At 46.1% G+C, this 20490-nt stretch overlaps 1 protein-coding gene across 3 annotated transcripts in view; it reads right to left on the bottom strand.

Annotated features, from left to right (window-relative positions):
* The window catches only part of LOC119160987 (cytochrome P450 3A4), a 118033-nt gene that overhangs the window by 34794 nt on the left and 62749 nt on the right, over positions 1 to 20490 (bottom strand). For all 3 annotated transcript variants that reach the window (XM_075880282.1, XM_075880280.1, XM_075880281.1), the window contains 2 exons: positions 14847 to 15051; positions 6819 to 7111 (listed from right to left, as the gene is read on the bottom strand). In XM_075880282.1, coding sequence (XP_075736397.1) covers positions 6819 to 7111; positions 14847 to 15051 — 498 coding nt within the window. The remainder of the gene's footprint in view (positions 1 to 6818; positions 7112 to 14846; positions 15052 to 20490) is intronic.

Below are 20490 nucleotides of genomic sequence, written 5' to 3'. Positions count from 1 at the left end.
GTTAGGACGTCATCCAAGCGGCTCAGGTGCTGAGAAAACGTTGATGAAAAGATGATAATGTCATCAAGGTAGCAGAGACACGTCTTCCATTTCAGACCACGCAGGACGGTGTCGATCATGCGTTCAAACGTCGCGGGCGCATTGCAGAGCCCGAAAGGCATCACGTTAAATTCGTATAGGCCATCGGGGGTTGCAAATGCCGTTTTTTCTTTGTCGTCATCGTGCATGGGAATTTGCCAATATCCCGAACGCAAATCAAGGCTTGAAAAGTATTCGGCGCCTTGCAGTGAATCAAGGGCGTCGTCGATGCGTGGCATGGGGTATACGTCCTTGCGTGTGATGTTGTTAAGTGCCCGGTAATCAACGCAAAAGCGCACGGAGCCATCTTTTTTCCGTACCAAAACAACAGGGGATGACCAAGGGCTAGTTGATGGACGAATTATTTCTCGTTGGAGCATGTCGGCGACGTTTTCCTCGATGATTTTTCGCTCAGCGAGAGACACGCGGTACGGGCGGCGATGTACAATAGATGTTCCCTCCGTCTGAATGCGATGCGCCGCAGTGGTAGTTCGGCCCAACGTTGAGGAACAGGTGTCGAAAGAATCGGCGTGTTTCGTTAATAACGCAAGCAACTGCTGCGCCTGCATAGCTGTTAAGTCATCACTGATAAGAGCTGTGAAGGGAGAGGATGAGGCAGGCTTACTCATAGAACGGTCGTTGGTAGAGGCAGGGTTAAGTGGCGTGACGCTGACAGGCTCAGCATCCACAACACAGGCTACTGCAGTGCCCTCTGGCAGGAGAACTTTCTCTGGCGTTTCATTCGTAGCAATGACGAGCGCGGAGCCATGGCGAAAGCGTACGACACCTGATGCAAGGGCTATGCCTTTTGCGACGCAAGTCGACGAAGGGGACACCAAGACGTCACCGTGGTCGATGTCCTTAGAAATCAGGGTCACAATTCGTTCTTGGTGTGGTGGTAGTTCGAGATCTTCGCGAGCGAACAGGCGTAGAGGCTTGTAGACGCCTTCGTCGAACATGGAGTCCGTATTAGTTAGGTGCAGAATCCGTTCACCACAACATATAGCGGCTGAAGAAGAAGATAGGAAGTCCCACCCTAGAATCAGCTGGTGAGAGCACCGGGTAAGCACAGTGAACTCGATGTAATGCAAAATGTCATCAATAAACACACGAGCAGTACAAAGAGCAAAAGGGCGGATAGCGTTCCCCTGGGCTTCGACTAGATTGGGTCCATTATACGGTGTCATTACTTTCTTCAGGCGTTTGCACAAATCATACCTAATCACAGAAACTGTAGCACCGGTGTCCACCAAAGCGTCCACGAGAACTCCTTCCACCGTAACAGAAACCATGTTGAACGGGCGTGCTGGAGGAATATGAGTCCTACTGTTACATGCAGTTTCTCCTCCGAAAACTGCATCATTTAGTTTTCCGACCGGTTATCAGTAGTAAACGAGGCTGGCCGAAGAGGAGAGGAGGAGCGACGGAAGGGCGAAGGTGATCGGCGTCGGCCTGAACGGTAAGTGTTCCGCGTCTCAGTCGACGCGGGCGGAGATGGAGACCGCTGCTGTCCAGATGAATAACTCCGAGCGTAAGAGTCCCCTCTGGAAAAGTCCCGTTCGCGCATGTCGTACCCGCGACGCTCGTCCTGCTGGCGCTTGCGGCAGAGGCGCGATATATGGCCACGATATCCACAGTAAAAGCATGTTGGGCGAGACGGGCGCCAAGGCGGGTAGTAGAGGGCGTTCGGCACACCGGAAGATAGCGCACTCAAGTGGACTGACGGAGGTTCGGGTGGTATTGGCCGGAAGTGGACCGGTGGTGCAGCAGCAACCGGCGTGAATGATGGCAGCGGTGAAGTAGAGTTTACGTTGCGAGGAGGCGCGGCCGCAACTTGCGCGTACGTTGGAGGGCTAGACGGAGGTGGCTGGACGTAGGCTGGACCGGTGAATGATGTTAGTTCCTCCCTTACGATGTCACGGAGGGCCATGCTTGAAGGCTGTGTGACAGATGGAGAAGGTTTTGAGATACCCATTGATTGAAGTTCTTCTCGTATGATCTCCCGTATCATGTCACGCAGGTCCCGGTCTGCGGTACGGTGTTCACTATTGCCCGACTGAAGGCGAACAGAATCAAGTTCGTCGAGACGCTGACACGTAGAGACGACGTCCGTGACAGTAGAAGGATTCTGGGCGACAAGGGCATTGTAGGCAATGCTTCCGATGCCCTTCAGGATGTGGCGCAGTTTGTCCGACTCGGACATCGAAGAATTGACGCGCCGGCAAAGCGCAAGGACATCCTCGATATAAGATGTGTATGACTCGCCGGGATGTTGTTGGCGAGTATCTAGGGCCCTCCTCGCTAGAGCGGATCGAACGGCTGGTGTGCCGAATACTTGGCGAAGCTGCTGCTTGAAGGCAGGCCAGTCGGTGAGGTCGATCTCATGGTTCAAGAACCATGTCTTGGCAACGCCCGTAAGATAAAGCGATACTTGGCGGAGCTTGTTAGAGTCGTCCCAGTGATTAGTTGCGCTGACCCGCTCGTAGTTATCGAGCCAGTCCTCCACATCTTCGCCGCGGAGACCAGCGAAGATCGGAGGGTCACGCTGGTGGTTTACGATGTAAAGAGGAGGGGCTTGCGGCGCAGAGACGGCTTGCGGCGCAGAGACGGGAGCCGAAAGGGCATCCACCCACTCACTCTGAGACATGTTGGCGGACTGAGGGTCCAAGCGGCGGCCTGAACGGAGCTCCAGCGAGTAGGCGTTGTAAGTAGAGGTACTGGGAACGTCAATCCACCTCCACCACGTATGACGACTCGGTTGTAGCGAGGTTTATAGGCCGTGAACTCGGGAACGAACAAGCGCAACGGACCCGACAAAGAAGCGCTCGTGCCAAGCAGATGATGATTGTCAGCCAGAACATATGATGATGATTGACTGCTGTTCAGATGAGGATGAAGCGCATAATAGATGCCTACAATATATATATATATATATATATATATATATATAGCTCAGTGGTTAGAGCATCGAACACGTTATTCGAAGGTCGTAGGTTCGATTCCTGCTCACGGCTGGTTATTTTTCACCCACTTTTCTTTCTTATTTATATTCTATTCGTTCTAATAACTTCCCCTGTACATTCCTGGGCAGTACTGTCTGTTAGATCTCATTAATATTGTGTCGAACCACGGAAAAACGAGACCTAAGGTATACACTTCTTTCCCATATATATATATATATATATATATATATATATATATATATATATATATATATATGTGTGTGTGTGTGTGTGTGTGTGTGTGTGTGTGTGTGTGTGTGTGTGTGTGTATGAAGCGGGAAATCATATAAACTCCAACAAAACGTTTTTACAGAAACCTGGCGTTTGGAACCGACATGGTTCCTTAATCAGGGTATACTAAGACTACGTAGCAGCGTCGTCTTTAAAGCACTCGCGGGGTAGTTATTGACCACCCTCTTTCTCTCTCTCTCGTTTTTCCGTCTAAATTCCGAGCATTTATATTCAATGCACCCAGCCTTACGATTTACAGCCGAGTGTGAAAGCGAGTGCTGTCTGCCCTTTCTCGTCGTCCAGGTGGCAAAAAAGCCCAACAGCCTGGAGTTCTCTGTTCATATGAAGCCAACGCACACCGGTTGCTACCTTCAATACGAGTCAACCTATCCCGCATGCCACAAGGCTTCGGTTGTGACCACGCTACTCCAGAGAGCTAAGAGCATATGCTCCCAGGACACGGAGCGAAAAAAAGAAGAGGTCCACGTGATTTCGATCCCCAGAAAAAATGAATACCCAAAAAACACCTTTCCAGCCAACACCCGCCGCGCAGAGCAATAGAAGGTACGAAAACCTCAATCAGCATTAATTTGCAGCCCTTCGAAACGCGTGCCAGTCCCAGATGTCCAAGGAACCAGCGCCATGTTGGCGTGGCTTTTCAAAAAGAAGAAGTACACATCGCGCGCTTGCCTTCGTGTATGTTGGGGCCAGCAACTCCCCCGCCCGAAAGACCGGCCAACAATGCACAAGACCCCCGGTGTCATTTGCGAAATCCCATGCGCTGAGTGCCATTCTTCGTATATCCTCTTATATTCTTCGTATATCCTCTCGTATATCCTACTGGTGAGATGAAAAAACTGCCGTAACGTTTCAAACAACACGCCAACGACGTGCAGAAGCTCTACAAAGAGCGCAGCACAGTCGCCGAGCATGCTGAGACGTTGGACCACCGGATGAATATCCAAGCAACGACCACCCATGAAACCGAGACTAACTGGAGGAATAGGTTACTAGATGAGGTGGGGGGGGGTGATTTTAAATGCAAAGACCAGAAAAGTGAGCACCATAGCTGTTTCTCAGGGGGAGGACATCTCAACAGTAGCTCACAAGAGCTGGAGGGAAGGGAGAGAAAAGGTAAAGAGATAGAGAGAGAGGAAAGAGAGAGCAAGGTGTAGGGACAGCGAACGACGGAAGTGAGGAGAAGATAGGAAAGATGGAGACGGTCGCAGGAGTTCGAGGATGGGGCACCACTGGCAAGAGCTCTTGTCGGCGACAGGAGATGGCGTAGGGCAAATCCAGTCGGCCAGAGCTACTGTCGTCGTCGTCGCCGACCGGCGTCAAGAGGTGGCGTAGGACCAACCCAGTCGGCCAGAGTCGTGGCATATACAGCGAACGAACCAAAACAACAACTGCTCTATCAGAACCCTTCTCCCAGTGCATACACATGGACTGTGCTCCAGAAACGGCAAAACTAGAAAGAGAGAGGGGGTCATTAACCACCCCAGGAGATCTTTGAAGACGCCACTGCTACGTAGTCTCCATTTTCCCTGAACAAGTAACCAAGTCAGTTTCGAAACGCGGGTTCAAGCCTTTTGGTTGGAGTTTCAATCATTTCCTAGTTTTCATACCCAACTAGACAGGCATCTGTGAAATTTTTGCATTCTAGTGTGTGTGCAGATGGTTTTTGAAACGCTGCACAAACCACCGACTAAGGTTACAAAACTTCATGAAAAAGATAACGTTAATCTACATCGACGAAACTGTTTCTGTCACCTAATATTATCAATCTCGAGCAGAAAACACCAAGCACACCTCTGCTGAAGTGGCGACGGGACACTGGACTTCACAATTTCGAGCTTCGTCCATTTGCCGCTATGTGCCGTCTCTGGTCTAACTCGGGGCCAATAACGAAATGCTTTGATTTTTAATGCCACCAACCTACAGCGACGGGAGATGTTGAGGCAGGTGGTTGAACAAACAGTGCGATTCCAGTGATCAAAGAGTGCTTTACCCGAAAGCTGACGTAAATCAACACGAAGCTTAATACATCAGCATGATGGTGCTCTCTGTTGAACAAAGCCACTGTTTGGTTGGTACAATAAATTTAGCGCTTTGCTTGTTGCGGTCACGCTATCCCCGTGAACTTCTTAATCTCGTCCACCCACACAACTTTCTGTCCCCCCAATCAGCTTTCCTTCTCATGGTAATTTGTCTGTTCCTCTTGACCAGCGGTTATCTCACCTACATGCAGCACGTCCTGCCTATGCCCGATTCTGATTGCCACTGCGCGCCGACACCAAAGTTACAGCGAACAAAAATACCTAAAAAACTTTGTTTTTCAGAACAGTGGCACTTTTTGAGTGTGATTTTGGTGCATTAGTCTTTTTTATATTTTCCTCAGTATCCTTTTAACGTTCTTATATATATATATATATAAGCTGCACAGGGCTCCCCCATTTAGCCTACATCAAAGTACGTCCGGCATTCCATCCAGTGGCCTTCGGCTTATCAATCGCCCTGCCGTGGTGGTATAGTGGCTAAGGTACTCGGCTGTTGACCCGCAGGTCACAGGATCCAATCCCGGCTGCGGCGCCTGCATTTCTGATGGAGGCGGAAATGTTGTAGGCCGGTGTGCTTGGATTTGGGTGCACGTTAAAAAGCCCCAGGTGGTCGAAATTTCCGGAGCCCTCTACTGCGGCGTCTTTCATAATCGTATTGTGGTTTTGGGATGTTAAACCCCAAATATTTATCTATCGGGTTAGCAGCCGAGCGAAATATCCACCAGATCACCGTGACGGGGGCTGTAGACTCGTGCACAAGTTAAACACCACAACTAAATTTTGACCAAGAGCTTCTTTAAAGGCTGTTTCTCCAGCACTTGATCCCTAAGCCTTACCAAGAATGGGGCGCAGGCTGGACTGTTTGTGCGTCCACTGCAGCGCTTGGGGCAGGCAGAGTTCATTCACCCGACAAATATAGCTAGGCGGGAGGCTGCTAACTCTGATTACAGAGTGAACAGAACATTTTGCTTGTGCTAGCAAGATTCAAAAGATTTAAGCTTTATGCAGTCTTTCTTCTGATGATACATAAAAGTAGCTACAGAAGCTTCCCTCAACTGTTTGATTGACTTGTAACCCTATCTTGCTTCAAGAAACGAAGCCCGGATATCCAAGGGCGCTTTAAAGTTGAAAAAATCGTGGGTCTGGGCGGGACCTTATGGAAGCTGAGCCAATTGCGGAGCTTCTTAACGCAGTCTTGATATGTTAATTATCACCATTTTTTCCCGTACTTCTTCCGCAAGGCAGAACAACATACTACAGAAATATCGTAGACCTATATTTTCTTTTCGTCAGCATTTTTTTTATTCTGCTCTCTTTATGCTGAAAACGTTGCCTGCATTCCCGCATTTTTTCGTTTATATAGAATATTGTACGCCACTGTAATATAAAATATTTATATTTTCGGTGACAACCCCAGTCATCCTCAACAGAAATGTCAACCCCTCACCTGATGGGCCCATTTTTAAAGATTTCAGCCCCTGCCTGTGCCTCGAGCATCAGTTGGAGCATGTCTGTAGCGGACACCTTGGGCTCCCGTCGTCGCAGCTCTATGACCTGGCGCAGGTTGTTAGTCAGGTGCTGTATAACCTTGTAGTAGTCGCTCAAACGGTAGAGAGACTTAAGCACGACTCGCAGCAAGGGAAACCGGATGGCGTTGCACACAGCGGCACTCTCGGCCTCCTCAAAGATCTTCCGAACTCCCAAGAGCTGTGGATCATTTGGGTTCTTTTGGCAGTCCACCTGTACGGCAAATCGCGTCATAGCTATATTCCCTTGAGTATTGTTCTAATCATATTCAAGCAATGGTTGTAAGCACAACTGGTGTCGACGTGGGGGTTATGAGTGTTTGCAAAAAATGAATTGCACGTATGTGCCCCACTACTCGCCAATGGTAGCAGTGGGGCCCACAAGTAGTGGGACACTGCGGCTGAAAGTTTGGTTGAGTCAACTTCGATATTGTGCGTGTCTGCAAACCATAACGGGTATGTGCCAGAAAAAGTGAGCAAACCCCACTGTACCATGTGTGAGTGGTGCAGGCTCTTCTCTTCTCACAATATGTACCATGTGTGCGCTGAAAAATAAGGAAACTTCACGGCAGCAACAGTGCTTGGCAGGTCGTCCTTCTCACTCGTAGCTTTAGGGCCGGAGGGAGAAAAATGGCAAATGTAGTGGCCGATCCGTAGGCGAGGGTTGTCATCCAAGAAACACAAAGACAGTAAGAGCCTTCATGGTAACATTTCGGCGCGCACACAGTGGACGGCAGAACCAATCCTCCATAGTGAGCATGTGCCACGGATAATTGATGAACCAGAACAAGAACAAGAACGGGAGGCTAGGAGACAAACAACCCTGGGATATACATTACATGTATTTCTTTCAATAAACTGAGTTATGAGATGGCGCTGGTTTGTCTCCTAGCCTTCCGTTCTCTCGTCCACTGTGTGAGCGCCGAAATGTTACCAAAAATGTCGTTAATTCAACGCACCTAACTTTTAATTTTATTGCATCAAGAGCCACTGCACAAGTTTTACCCGTGGACCTCGAAGCGAAAAGGCAACGGTGGGCTGATCGTGAGGCTCTAGAAGCACTACCGAAATTCCAGTACTGAGCAGCTAACTGTGAAGCGTGAAGCCGGGACAGAGATTCTAAACCTAAGCTACTCGAAGGTGATACTGATTGGCTAGTCCCAGGTCGCATCATGTTTGAAGCTGTAGTCCAAGTTTTGACCAGTTGAAAATCCGGCGATGCCAACGGTGAGCATACTGGTTCATTTTTACCACAATCGACTATTTTCGGGCGCTAGAAAAGTACGAGCATAGAAGACTCGAGAGTTGCCCTGCTTGAAACTCCAATTAACAGGAGAGAGTAGAAAGAAATGTAGGAGGGAACACTGCACGATCTGATAGAAAGAGAGACGGAGACAGCGAAACATTACACACGTGGCTCCTGAAAAAAAGGAGCCCCTAGCACCCATGAGCCTGCCCACTTAAGACACCGCAGCCACCAACTTGTTCGTCCTCAACGCTCGTGGAACAATTGCCAGCGTGGCAGACCGAAATCCACCGCGGGTACCGGCACTAAGACTTGATTCGTCAAAAAACTGGAAGAGCAGCTGCTTGAAGGGCTGTGAAGAATGCCGCTTACGGCAGAATGGAGGCCATCACTCGAAGGAGGAAAGCTGTCACCCGAAAACGTGTCCGTTGCCATCGCAGACCCAGTGATTAATACAGCGGGGAAGACGGTGCCAGCGGCCACAAGTTTCAAGTTTCAAGTTTCATGTTTATTTTTCAGTTATTATTACAGAAAAAGGAACAACATACAAAGTATATATACAGGAGGAGGTCCAAAAGCACAAGGCTAAAAGGGGACCTCCTGTTCAATATAGGATTTCAAAATTTACTCAATTAGCAGTAACAGTGAAAACAGAGAGATGAGTAAATTGATAAAACCAACAATAAATAAGACACAAGTGAAGAAAAGAGTGCAATAAACAATATAGCAGGATAAAACATCTAGTAGTTTATCAAATACGAATACAATTGTTTTTAAATCAGCCAATTGTCTAGCACTGTTTGATGTAGGTTGACAATAAATTCCATATAGATAATGCTGAGAAATATGCAGTGTGGCGGCCAAAATTAGTGCGGATAGTAGGTAGTAAAAATTTCCATTTGAAGCGAATCTAGTTCGGCTAAAGTTTGACCAAGCATTTGCATAAAAGATGCTTGATGGGACAAGATAGTGCAATGACTTCCACAGCATAATAATGAGATGATATGCAAATAAACTAACTGTAGAAAGTATTTCAAAGTTACGAAGTAATGATGATGCACTAGAGCGATATTAACTGAAAGTTATCACTGTGATAGCTTAGTTTTGAATGTGCTGAATGGGAGATAAATGGGTGAGTTATGTATTTCCCCATGTGGTGATGCTATAATTATTATAGCTGTGAATAAAAGCATATTATACCTTGATTGGAGTGGCAGAGTTAAAGTAATTACATGCTCTAATTAGAATCCTGACACCAAATGCTAGTTTTTTGCGTAAATGAATAACATGATAACAGTATTTTAGGTTGCTGTCAAGGATGAGTCCTGAGAAAGAGCATTCGGTGTCAGGGTTAATAATTGAGCCATTTAGTTTCATAAAAACTTGGGAGGAAAGATCTTTGTTAGCTGAGTGGAATATCATGAACTTAGTTTTCTTAGGGTTAATTGTTAGAATAGCCCGGCATCCGGGTCAAACTCCACGACTGCGGCATGGTTGGGGTGTTTGTCGACGGCAAAGAGCACTGCACGGAAGACAGCAAAGTGAACCCACAACAACAAACTTACTTTACTCTGAAAGCATGTATATGCTGGAACCACAGCCCCGCTCCAGTGACAGCGCCAATCACGCCACGTGCGGCGCATCACCTGTTCGTGTGGCCCACCTGTCACCTACAAAGCTGGTAGCTGACGCGCTGGCCATGGAGTTAGTTGGCTGCAGACTGGCCGGAGTGGTGGTGGTCAGAAAATTAAGGGCATGCGGTGCTCGGCGGGAGAGAGGAAGGCTTGGGAGCAGTGCATGTGCCTGAGAGCTTTCCGGCGAAGTTGACATTTTCTTCCTTGTTTGAGGAATGAACTCTCCATTTGATGGGTTGTCAGTGATCACTGCGTGATTTCAGGGGGAGGCGGGGGTGTGGGGGGAGGGGGGGAGAGGCGGGCTGAACACTACAAGTTGTTGAGAATAAAACTGATCGCTGAGGACAATGGCCCCAAACATGCGGTCCGCACATTAGTGTTTTCTGCATAATGAAAAAATCTACGAATGTATATGCATGATATGCAAGCATTATTTGTCCAAAGCATTTTTTGCGAGAGAAACGCTGTGGTCCCCATGTGTTAGTACATGAAACCATAATATAAATTTCATAATCGATGTAAAGATTTGAGATAATTTTAGGTATACTGTTGGCATCCTGGCGTCAAACGGTCTTCAAAAACGACTCATATATGAAATATGCAAAAGGTCTTTCAAAGGGCAACGTTAGCTGAACGTTTGTGCAAAGTATTTATCCCTGCCACCCGCTCGTGCCTTCATCACTGTCCTGGCCCTCGCGGAGCAGCATATTTTCGTGACTGCAGCTGGTTAGTTGAAGTATGTTTGAGACACCTGGGATAGTGAGAGAGAAAACATTTACTGCTGAACAGCCACGTTAACGAAGCGTTCCACGAACAGCATACGCTGATGGCTACAAGTATCAAAGTGCAAACACCTCCCGATAATGTGCGGAAATGAGTAGTCGATGGGCCAGTCTACTTTGCTTGCTTTTGGACTTCACCCAACACGACTGCTTTCCCGAGTATTTTATTCGGTACTCTTTTATGGTTGCTCACTGTGCGCAGATTTCACGGCTCGAGGAGACGGTAGTGACACCTTCAATGCACGAGATCATAGCCAGACTTGGCACCTTCTCTTGCTCGTGGATATACCAGGTGTCTTTTTTTAGACAATATATTTTTATCCTTTATATCGCATTCAAGTTCTTGTCATTTCTGCACACAAACTTCATGCATGGCGAACGTACTTTTTTGTAACTAGAATGACATTCATGGGAATATTTACCGAGAAACTGTCAAATACCTCTGTAAAGTATTGAAGGAGTGGAGTAGTTTCTATTAAAAATTCATAGGTAACGATACTCTGTGGCACAGATAGTATATAGTTGTCACCACAGTTGCACGCAGTTCTATATATTCGCCATCCGATTGTATGTGTGAAATTGAAATGAATCCTACCTAGCGCGCACTAAGCGCGACAACTCAGTTACGTCCGACGAAAATTACCCGTGACAGTGAAATGACCAATTTTAAATCATGGTAGACCAAAGGAGAATCCCTAAAAAAAGAAAAAAATTGGCATATATTCCTAAGAACACACGTAGAAAGCTGAAAGCGCGCAATGTATATTGCTTGTCAATTTCTTTCTTCAACCAAAAAAAGCGCAAAGAACGATTTAACCTATCGGCTTGAAGGGGTGCCGTTGTGGCTACTCCTGAGACTTTTGTTTTCCGAACAAATAAATAATTGATATTACGGGTTTCTTGCGCATAGTTCGAAGGACAGAGAGAAGCGCTGGACACCTTATACACATGAAAGTGCGGCGATACGCTAGCGCAAGCAAGGTGACTTGTATTTTTACGAAACAAAAAAGACCCGACCTTCACGCGTCTTCGTTAAAATTTCGTCAATTTTGCCTCGAGGGTAGTTTCAATATGACGTAACAGAACGGTCGTGCTTCAAGTGCACCGGACGAGATCAGTTTCGGTTTCTACCTCGAAATGTGGTGACGATGTACAAGTGACTTTCGTTACTTCGAAAAAAAAATGTAGTATTGGCACGTACTACAACTTGTAATATAAACACCTGCCTTCAAGTCACCAATTTAATAGTTATATCATGCTTTTGTTAATTCTTAGTGACAGTGTTCTTTCACTTGAGGCAAATGGCTTTTCTCTCAACGTGGAGTTTCTTTCTGAAAGCGACAAGAGCCTTACTTGCCTCAAGTTTTTGTGTATATAATGTTACGGTTACGGATCATAACTGTCACGGCTCATACCCATTGGAAGATATATATATATATATATATATATATATATATATATATATATCTCGAGAGATGACAAGCAGCATGCATCAATCGTTCAATAGTCGTACGCAGTAGAAACTTGTACCTGCTTGCTGCATCAGCAAACTTCCTCACGACTTGCCTACTGTTTTCGAGGACTGTCCTTCCTTCTTGACTTCAAGTGCAAAGAATAATATATAGTTGAAGCAGTTATTCATTTTAAAAGACCGGGTGTGCCAACATGGACTGAGAGGCGAAGTAAAGACGGCACATAAGACAAGAGCAAATAAATCTCGCAGAAGTCTTGCTTCCACAGCTTAGCACCGCCTCAAACATCAAAAGAGCGAGAAACACAGCGAGCATGTAGCAGGAAGTGCGTGCCTGCAAACGCTCATCAGTCACGCTCTTCCCACTGGTTGACAACGGATTAGAATATTGCGCTCCCATACGTCGTCTCTTCATTTAAATTGAGAACAGTTGCAGCCGCTGATTAAGCAAAAGTAAACGCTTCTCGCGTGTTATTGTGAAAACCATGGCCACGCTTATGCAAGAACCACGGAATGCTGGAAACAGCAGTCCAGCCTTGCTTTCAATGCACTCCAAACTAAAGCCCTCCTAAGGCATTGGCAACAGCCCCACGAGATGACTGGTAGTACTGATGCCAGATCAGTTCCAAAGAATGTTCCTTGTCAATCACGCAAACAAACTGACTGACGCAAACAACAAGTCGTCAGCGCACGCGTACAAGCCGATTAGGAAGCTCTTCAGGCTTAGAATAAGGCATTTGTGAGATCCACAAAAGCTTCTGGCTGAAAGTGTTAATTATTGTCAGCGCTTGTGAGCTATATATACATATTTTTAGAATTCAAAATATATACACGTTTGAGCAGAGAACTATACTTCCGGTGCATGCAGTTTTACGTTTAGCAGTGAAGTTAAAAATTTCAGCATAGAAATACCTTACCAAAAGCGCATATATATTGTCTAACTGAACTATTTATGGATCTGTAACGATTAGGCAACTTGTTTTGTGAATGCCAGATAAGTGAAGACACGTGCCCAAACTTGTGCGCCAGTGTTGCGCTCTGCACGGCTCTGAACTGTTCTGAATTTCTGAACTGCGAAGAGGCACAATTACCGACGATGCAAAAACGGAAATGAGAAGTGAATGTTGCGACGGTGATGACTGACGGATGAAAGGACGCAAGGACTCACTCTGCGCAACGCCCTTCTAATCACTACTGTCGAACGCATGCGGAGAAGTCAGTCCTCTTCGAGGAGATTAAGGAGAGCTCTTTTGAGGGAAGGCAAACTACTTAGGGCGTATCACACTCCCCGATATTCTATATATAGTAACTGTCCTAGATAGCATTGAACTTTCATTTACAATGACGTTGTGTGTGCATGTGTGAACAGTTTGTTAGAAAATGTACACGCATGCACGCACGCACCAGTTACCGCCGAGAGGGTGTACGTAGTCCCTAAAGGCCCAGTGTCGAGGATATTGACTATAGAGTATACGATGAAAGGTTAGGAGTGTTTCGCGATAGCCCCCCTGCTGACACCATATAGTCTACCGAGAAGCGTCATACGCACAAGTCGAGTTCCCCTTTTAGTTTGCCACAATTTCTCCTCTTCCCCTCGCCAGACTATGCGTTCTGGCGCGGTGGTCACGCAGGGAAAACTCAGCGGTGGGTTTTTTCTACGTATATCCGAGTCTTGGCGAGGGCGTTGCGCGCCAACCCGCCGCTAAGAGCTGCGGAGGCTAACGCGAGCAGAGAATTCTAGGTTTCGAGCTTGCCCTGACTTCTTCCGAAGTCGCTCTATGGTACAAATACAATGAAAACATGGTGCCAAGCATATAAAATACCTTTGTTGATTTTCGCCTTTAGGAAGTGGAGGCGCATTCTGCTGATCTGCCCTTTCTTCACTAGAAGAAGCATGGTTGGGGTTATAAGGAAAACTTTTTTTTGTTTTTGTAGCTTTCATAATTGATAGGAGGACGGGATATTGCGTTTAACGCGTATGTGCGATTGTGCATCACTCTCAGAAAGCTCGTACGGTCACGCATCAGCAGAAAAAATATGCATAACTTCATAATTGACAAAAATGTCGTTTATGATTCATTTGTTTAAAATACACCTAATGGCCTTCATGGCACATTAAAATTAAGAAATTCGAACTTTTTATTGGCGGCGTCACTTTGGATTTAGTGTTGAAATAAACACTTCAGAAAGTTGACTCAATGTAATGTGCAAATGGCCACTGTTCTTAAAACTTAGCTCAAGTCAGAATCAATGCAGCAGGACTAAATACATCAGAGCGAGGGTCTCCTTCTGGCATACTTGTTGCTTTCATGTAGTTTACGAGAGAATGTAAGCCAGCTGTCTGCTATAAGATCATCTGCTATAAGAGCTGTCTGCTATAATTTAGAGTCTCCTGTCGAGTTCTGTATCTCTTAAAAACTTGGTCGGCGCTTTTAAAATATCGCGCTGATGACTAGGTGGTGGTCCCAAATGAACTTCTTCGGAACCTTGCCGCTTCGTACGCTTCACCACGACGGTGGCCATCGAATTTCTTCGCGCAATATATCATGGGAAGACGCACAAGATATGTTCAGTTGTTTCAGTTGTGCCACAGGCCACACAACTGGGGCTGTCTGCACGGCCCATAACGTATAGGTTATGACGAGCAAACGCCACGTGTAATCGAAACCGTTGTGATGAGCTTACCAGAGTTGGTCTTTAAACCTAGCTCAACCTTTAACTGCTATCGTATTTTGTATTCTGTGCTCCGCAGTGAACCTCCAGAGCCAGCTGTCTTCTAGCGAAGACAGGCCTAAGCATGCAGCAAAAGTACAAACCTGCCATGCGAAGGCGCACTTGGTGATGACGTCGAGAGAGTAGCCTTGGGCCACCTTGAGCATGTCGACCGTCTGCTGGCTGCCGCAGCGCTCATCGAGCACTTCCATCATAGTGTCCACGCAGGTGTGAACGATGGGCGCCATCTGTCTCATCTTCACAGAGCTGAACGTGGGGTTGAGCACGCTGCGCACGCGCTTCCATTCGCTGCCTGCAAAAACATCGCACAAGACCTGCACCGTTACCGGAATCAGTTTCTCCTCACCCTATAATTTCTTTCTCGTTGCGTACGGTAGAATACACCCTGTGTTCCCGCTATGGTGGTCTAGTGGATATAGTGCTCGACTGCTGACCCGACTGTGACGGGATCGAACGCCGCCCACGTGTTTAACGGAAGGCATAATGCTTGAGACCTGTGTGCTTCAATTTAGTTGCACTTTATACTCTCAGGTGGTCTAAGTTTCCGGAGTCTTTCACAACAGCGTCAAAAACCATCTACTATACTGTATACACAAAAAAAAATGTTTTTTATTTGCCTAGATCGCGTAAATTTCTGTTCCCATTTATATACCTATGAGCCAAAAACGTATTGCGACTGTTGATGCTTCTTATCAACCTGCGCTACATCATGATGACATATGGCACCATGCTGATGGACACGCTCCAATGCACACGCTCCAATGCTATGCTTGATACGCATAACGTTCTCGTCCAAGAGTCGGAAGTATACAAAGTGCACTCGGCGTAAGTGCACACTACAAAAGACAATACTCCTGGAACATATGTATTGTTTATGAAAACACTAATTAAACTAGAAATTCAGTCATTCATATAATGCATGACACTTTCGAAGGGAGGCAGTAAACATTGAAGAAGTATGCTTAACAGAAACACTGGGTAACACTTGCAAACGCAGCGGACTTAGAAAATACTACGTTATATGAGTGTCCCACACACAATATTAGTGTCTTACACTTACTTCATTGTACACAGGAGGCGCTGACAGATGGTAGAGCACCGTACGCGTCATTAAAAAGTCTCAGCTTTGGTCCCTACCCACGACAAGTTATATTTTCGCCCAGTTTTCTTTATTCCCGAGTACATTACAATTACTTGTAACAGCATCCCCTACACTTTCCTTGGTATAACTGTCTCTCAGTTCACAATAACATTGTTACTAACTTAGGAAACGAGCGCATTAATTTACCCTTGTTTTCCTTCATTCATAGTGAGGGTCTCGTTGCGTCAGACTTAATGCCTTCAGGTGATATGCGAGGAATTATTGGTCAGATACCAGTTAGTGATAAGGTCATGTGCTACGTGACTTCAAGTAAAATATTGTGTGTATAGAGGCGTATCAGCCGCGGGGGGAGGGGACAAGCAGGGCGTGACCACCCCCCCTAAATAAAGTTGGGGGGCTGAGCCCTCTCACTTTTGACATTGGTCACTCCTGGCGGCACACTAGGGAAACCCACAAGTAAGGCGAAGTTTTCCGTCACAGCAGGAATCACTCAATTATACTCTTGCGGAAAATGAAAAATTTTACGAGCCAATGTTACAACATTGTAAAATTTGGCCAACATTTCCGCTGTGATGATTTTCCTTGTTGGCTATTTGCTGTGCGGGCCGCCTATGCGACGCTTTCGTGCCTTGTGCTGTAGTATTGCAGAGCAGGCAAGTGCTGAACAAGGGCCCTATAATATTACATCACCTGTTCATATTTTTTTTATTCTGCTGTGACTTGTTGATGCAGTTAAGGATGGGCATGAGCAAACGTTTAAAAAACAGGTCAAAGCTTTTGCTGCTTCCGGAAAATATTTTCTTCGAAAAAGATAAATCATCACCGCTGCTCTGTTGAAGCTGTTGCGAGCCGATGAGTGCGAGGAAGCGTTTTTTTAGTTTAAGTTTTACTGTACCGAAAAGCCAAAAATTATTTCGCTTTTGACTCTAATAAACCTGATCAGCCTTGCTTATGGTAACTTGAAGCCATAGTGGTAGCTCGAAAAAAGGTCTCAAATGAAACAGTGGACTAGAGAGCTAAGTAGGAAGCTCAGCTTTAAGCTTGCCTTACAACTTGACCCACCGAAATAGGGAGAAGGTAAAATACAGGGGTTTTCAGAACTATGGAGGGGCTTAGTTAACATTCGGGTTTCACCCAATTTGAATTTTTTTTACAGCTTAAAATACACCACGGGCAACAAAGAAGCACAAACGTGCAGCGCTGCTTATTTCTCTCGGTTCTTCTTTAAGCAAGTATGAGCTCACAGAAGTGCATACGCGCACAACGTACTAAACGACATTATTCTGCAAGTGTAAATATTTTTATACTCATATTCCATTTCGGCAGCTGCTATATGTAGCCGCTGCTAATGTGATTGTCAGCTAGCCTAGTTGAATGGCATTTAGAAAGAGATGCTCCCCGGCTTCATCAGATCATGTAACATGCAGGCAATATTCTGGCACCCCGAAAATTTTAAATGCTAAAGAACCAATGGCAAACAATGTGTCGTATCGAACATAGTTTACATTACTACTTTTTACCTACACGTGCGTTAGGGGGCATTACGCTATAGATCATTTTTTCACAATTTATTGCCTAGCGTAACAAGCTGGTGGTGTCTGCACGACAAGAACTGTTTACACCAGTCATATAGAGCTAACTACCAATTAGAAAGGAAGCAAAGACATATAGTATAACGTTGTAATCACCAACAATTTGTTCTTTCAAAGGCAAACTTTGCTTACCCCGTTTGTATTAGCGTATTTATGCAGATGCCTAGAGTACTCTTAAAATGGTAATTCAAATATAATGAGTGTGAACAACGTAGTACGTCTGAAACACAAATTATACATTTTCAAAGAAAAGAGTTTAGTTGTGTATACTAAACTATTAACAGTAATATATCATTGGAAATATTATCAATAATTGCATGCTCCAGAAGCAGGTTCAGACTATTAGAAAACAAGGCAAAATATAATACACACGCGCCTGAATATATGCGAGAAAGCGTAAAACCTATTATGAAAAGTTATACCCGCAATAATTTGTAAAAAAACTTGGTTGAGCTTCTCCGTCATCGGAATCAGTCCATTGCACGAACGAAAAACGCTTCTATACAGGGGTAATCAAATTATTACAGTACATTGAGAAATGAGGGTTTTTGAAATGTATGTTTCGGTGTTTGGCAGCTGTAGCTACGTTCAACGTGGATGTATCCTTGTTGACGCTTCCTACATCTCCATTCCGACGACTAACATCCATGATCCATTTCTTAAACAAACCACTGTGGTGTCTGTAGATGTTAACTGCCAAAGCATAATCAGCAGATGTGTGATAACAAGATGAAGGTCGCATATTGAACGCAGAAATTGGGCTGAGGGCGCCATTCATCGGCGTATTAAAGTGTGATTGAACTCCATGGTACCTAAGAAAGCGCATCGTGTCACCTTTGTGTATGCGAATATAAAAGTGCAAGAGCATCTATACAGTTCTCTGTCTCTCTCTTGATATCCCTATATATATATATATATATATATATATATATATATATATATATATATAAATTGTGAGACCACGTCCGGTACAGGTACGGCAGTAAACAGGTTATATTCTTATTACAGATGCACGAGCCAAAGAGACCCAGCCCATGTGACATACGATGATGATCACTACAATGGTTTTGTCATACTGACGAAGATGAAGTACATAATCAGCGCTCACATTATATTCCCCCCTTCTCGAAAGAGGGCAGCAAGTTAGAAAGGGTTGGAACGCCGAATATATGGTTTTAGTCTAGAGACGTGGGTGACCTCGGTGTGGCGGCGACGACAATCAGGAGTCGCGTTGACAAGAGCGACGTGGTAGTTGACCTCAGATGTTCGTTCCAGAACTGTGTATGGACCGAGATATCAGTGAAAGAATTTTTCGCAGAGCACAGGTGCACGAACTGGTGTCCGCAAAATGATTTCGTCGCCTGGGCGGAACAGAAAAACTCGACGCTTTGCATCAATGTCAATTTTTCTCTTCTCCTGAATGATGGCAGGGTTAACGCGGGCGATTTCACGGCAGCGGGCGACGCGAGCGGCGGACTCTTCCGGGAGAGATGAAGATGAAACGGAAGATGTGGACAAAAAGGTTGTGTCCAGAACAAAACTCGGTACACGGCCATAAACGAGAAAAAAAGGGGCTGTGATTCGACGTACGCTGTATGGAAGTATTATATGCGAACGTGACGAAAGGAAGGACAGTGTCCCAGTTTTTGTAATCCGGTTGAAAGTACATGGAGATCATGTCGGACAAAGTTCGGTGAAAACGCACAGTCAGACCATTAGTTTCTTGGTGATACGTTGATGTGGTCTTGTGGATGGTGTTAGAGGCCTGCAGGACTTCAGCAAGAACATGTGAAAGAAATGTCTTGCCACGGTCACCAAGAAGCACACGCTGTGTGCCATGTCGTGAAATATAGGCGCGAAGGAAAAAATCGGCGACTTCACAGGTAGCACCAGACGGAAGAGCTGCCGTCTCTGCGTAGCGAGTAAGGTGGTTTACGGCAGTTAGAATTCGATGGTGACCGGCTGGCGTAAGTGGAAGAGGTCCGTATAAGTCTGTGCCCACAAATTCAAAGGGAGAGGACGGGCATGGCAATGGTTTTGATGGTCCCGCGGGAAGAGACGTGGTACGTTTTCGGGGCTGGCATGACGCGCAGGAAGCGACGTACTTGGTGACAGTAGTGGAGAGACCAGGCCAAAAGCAGCGAGTCTCGAGGCGGTTGTAAGTCTTGTGGAACCCTAAGTGGCCAGCTGTCGCGTCGTCATAAAACGCCTGTAAGACTTCCTGACGAAGTGAGCGAGGAATGACTGGAACCCATTGGTTACAGAGAGGATGGTAAATTTGGCGATATAATCTTCCATCTTGAAGCTTGAAACGTGCTAGTTGTTGTCTTAGGGGGCTGTTTGGAGCACGCGATAATTCAGGGAGCCGATCGATGATTGTGCGGCAGTAGGTATTGGCATGTTGGAGCAAGGCAAGAACTGTGGACGAAAGAAGGTCCGCCGAAGCAACAAACACTTTCAAACTAGCAGCTGTCTGCTTGGCCACTTTGGTGGGCGGTGACGAACAGATGGAAGGTTACTGTTCGGCGCTTTGCAAGAGCAGGCAACGCGACAAAGCGTAGGCATCTTTGTGCTTTCGACACGACCTATATGTGACGCTGTAGTCATACTCTTGCAATCGTAGTACCAAACGGCCAAGGCGTCCCGACAAATTTTTGAGAGACGATAACCAACACAGGGCATGATGGTCAGTCCCTATTGTTAATTGCCAGCCGTGTAAATAAGGGCGAAACTTGTACGAACCACACGATGGCGAGACATTCTTGCTCGGTGATGCTGCAATTTCACTCAGCAGGTGAAAGAGTGCGGCTCGCGTAAGCCGCGACTTGTTCTTCGAAAACGTGGTTCCGCTGAAGAAGGACCGCACCGATGCCAAGTTCACTTGCGTCAGTGTGTAGCAGAGTAGGTGCTGCAGGGTCAAAATGGCGAATCACTGGCCGTGATGTCAGGCATCACTTGAGGGTGTGAAAAGCAGCTTCGCAGTCATCCGACCTGACAAAGGGTGCGCTCGCAGTCAGAAGTTTGTTCAAAGTA

Source organism: Rhipicephalus microplus, chromosome X (genome assembly GCF_043290135.1).
Source record: "Rhipicephalus microplus isolate Deutch F79 chromosome X, USDA_Rmic, whole genome shotgun sequence".
NCBI lineage: Eukaryota > Metazoa > Arthropoda > Arachnida > Ixodida > Ixodidae > Rhipicephalus > Rhipicephalus microplus.
Note: the sequence above shows the minus strand (reverse complement) of the source record. Positions and strands in the feature narration are given on the sequence as shown.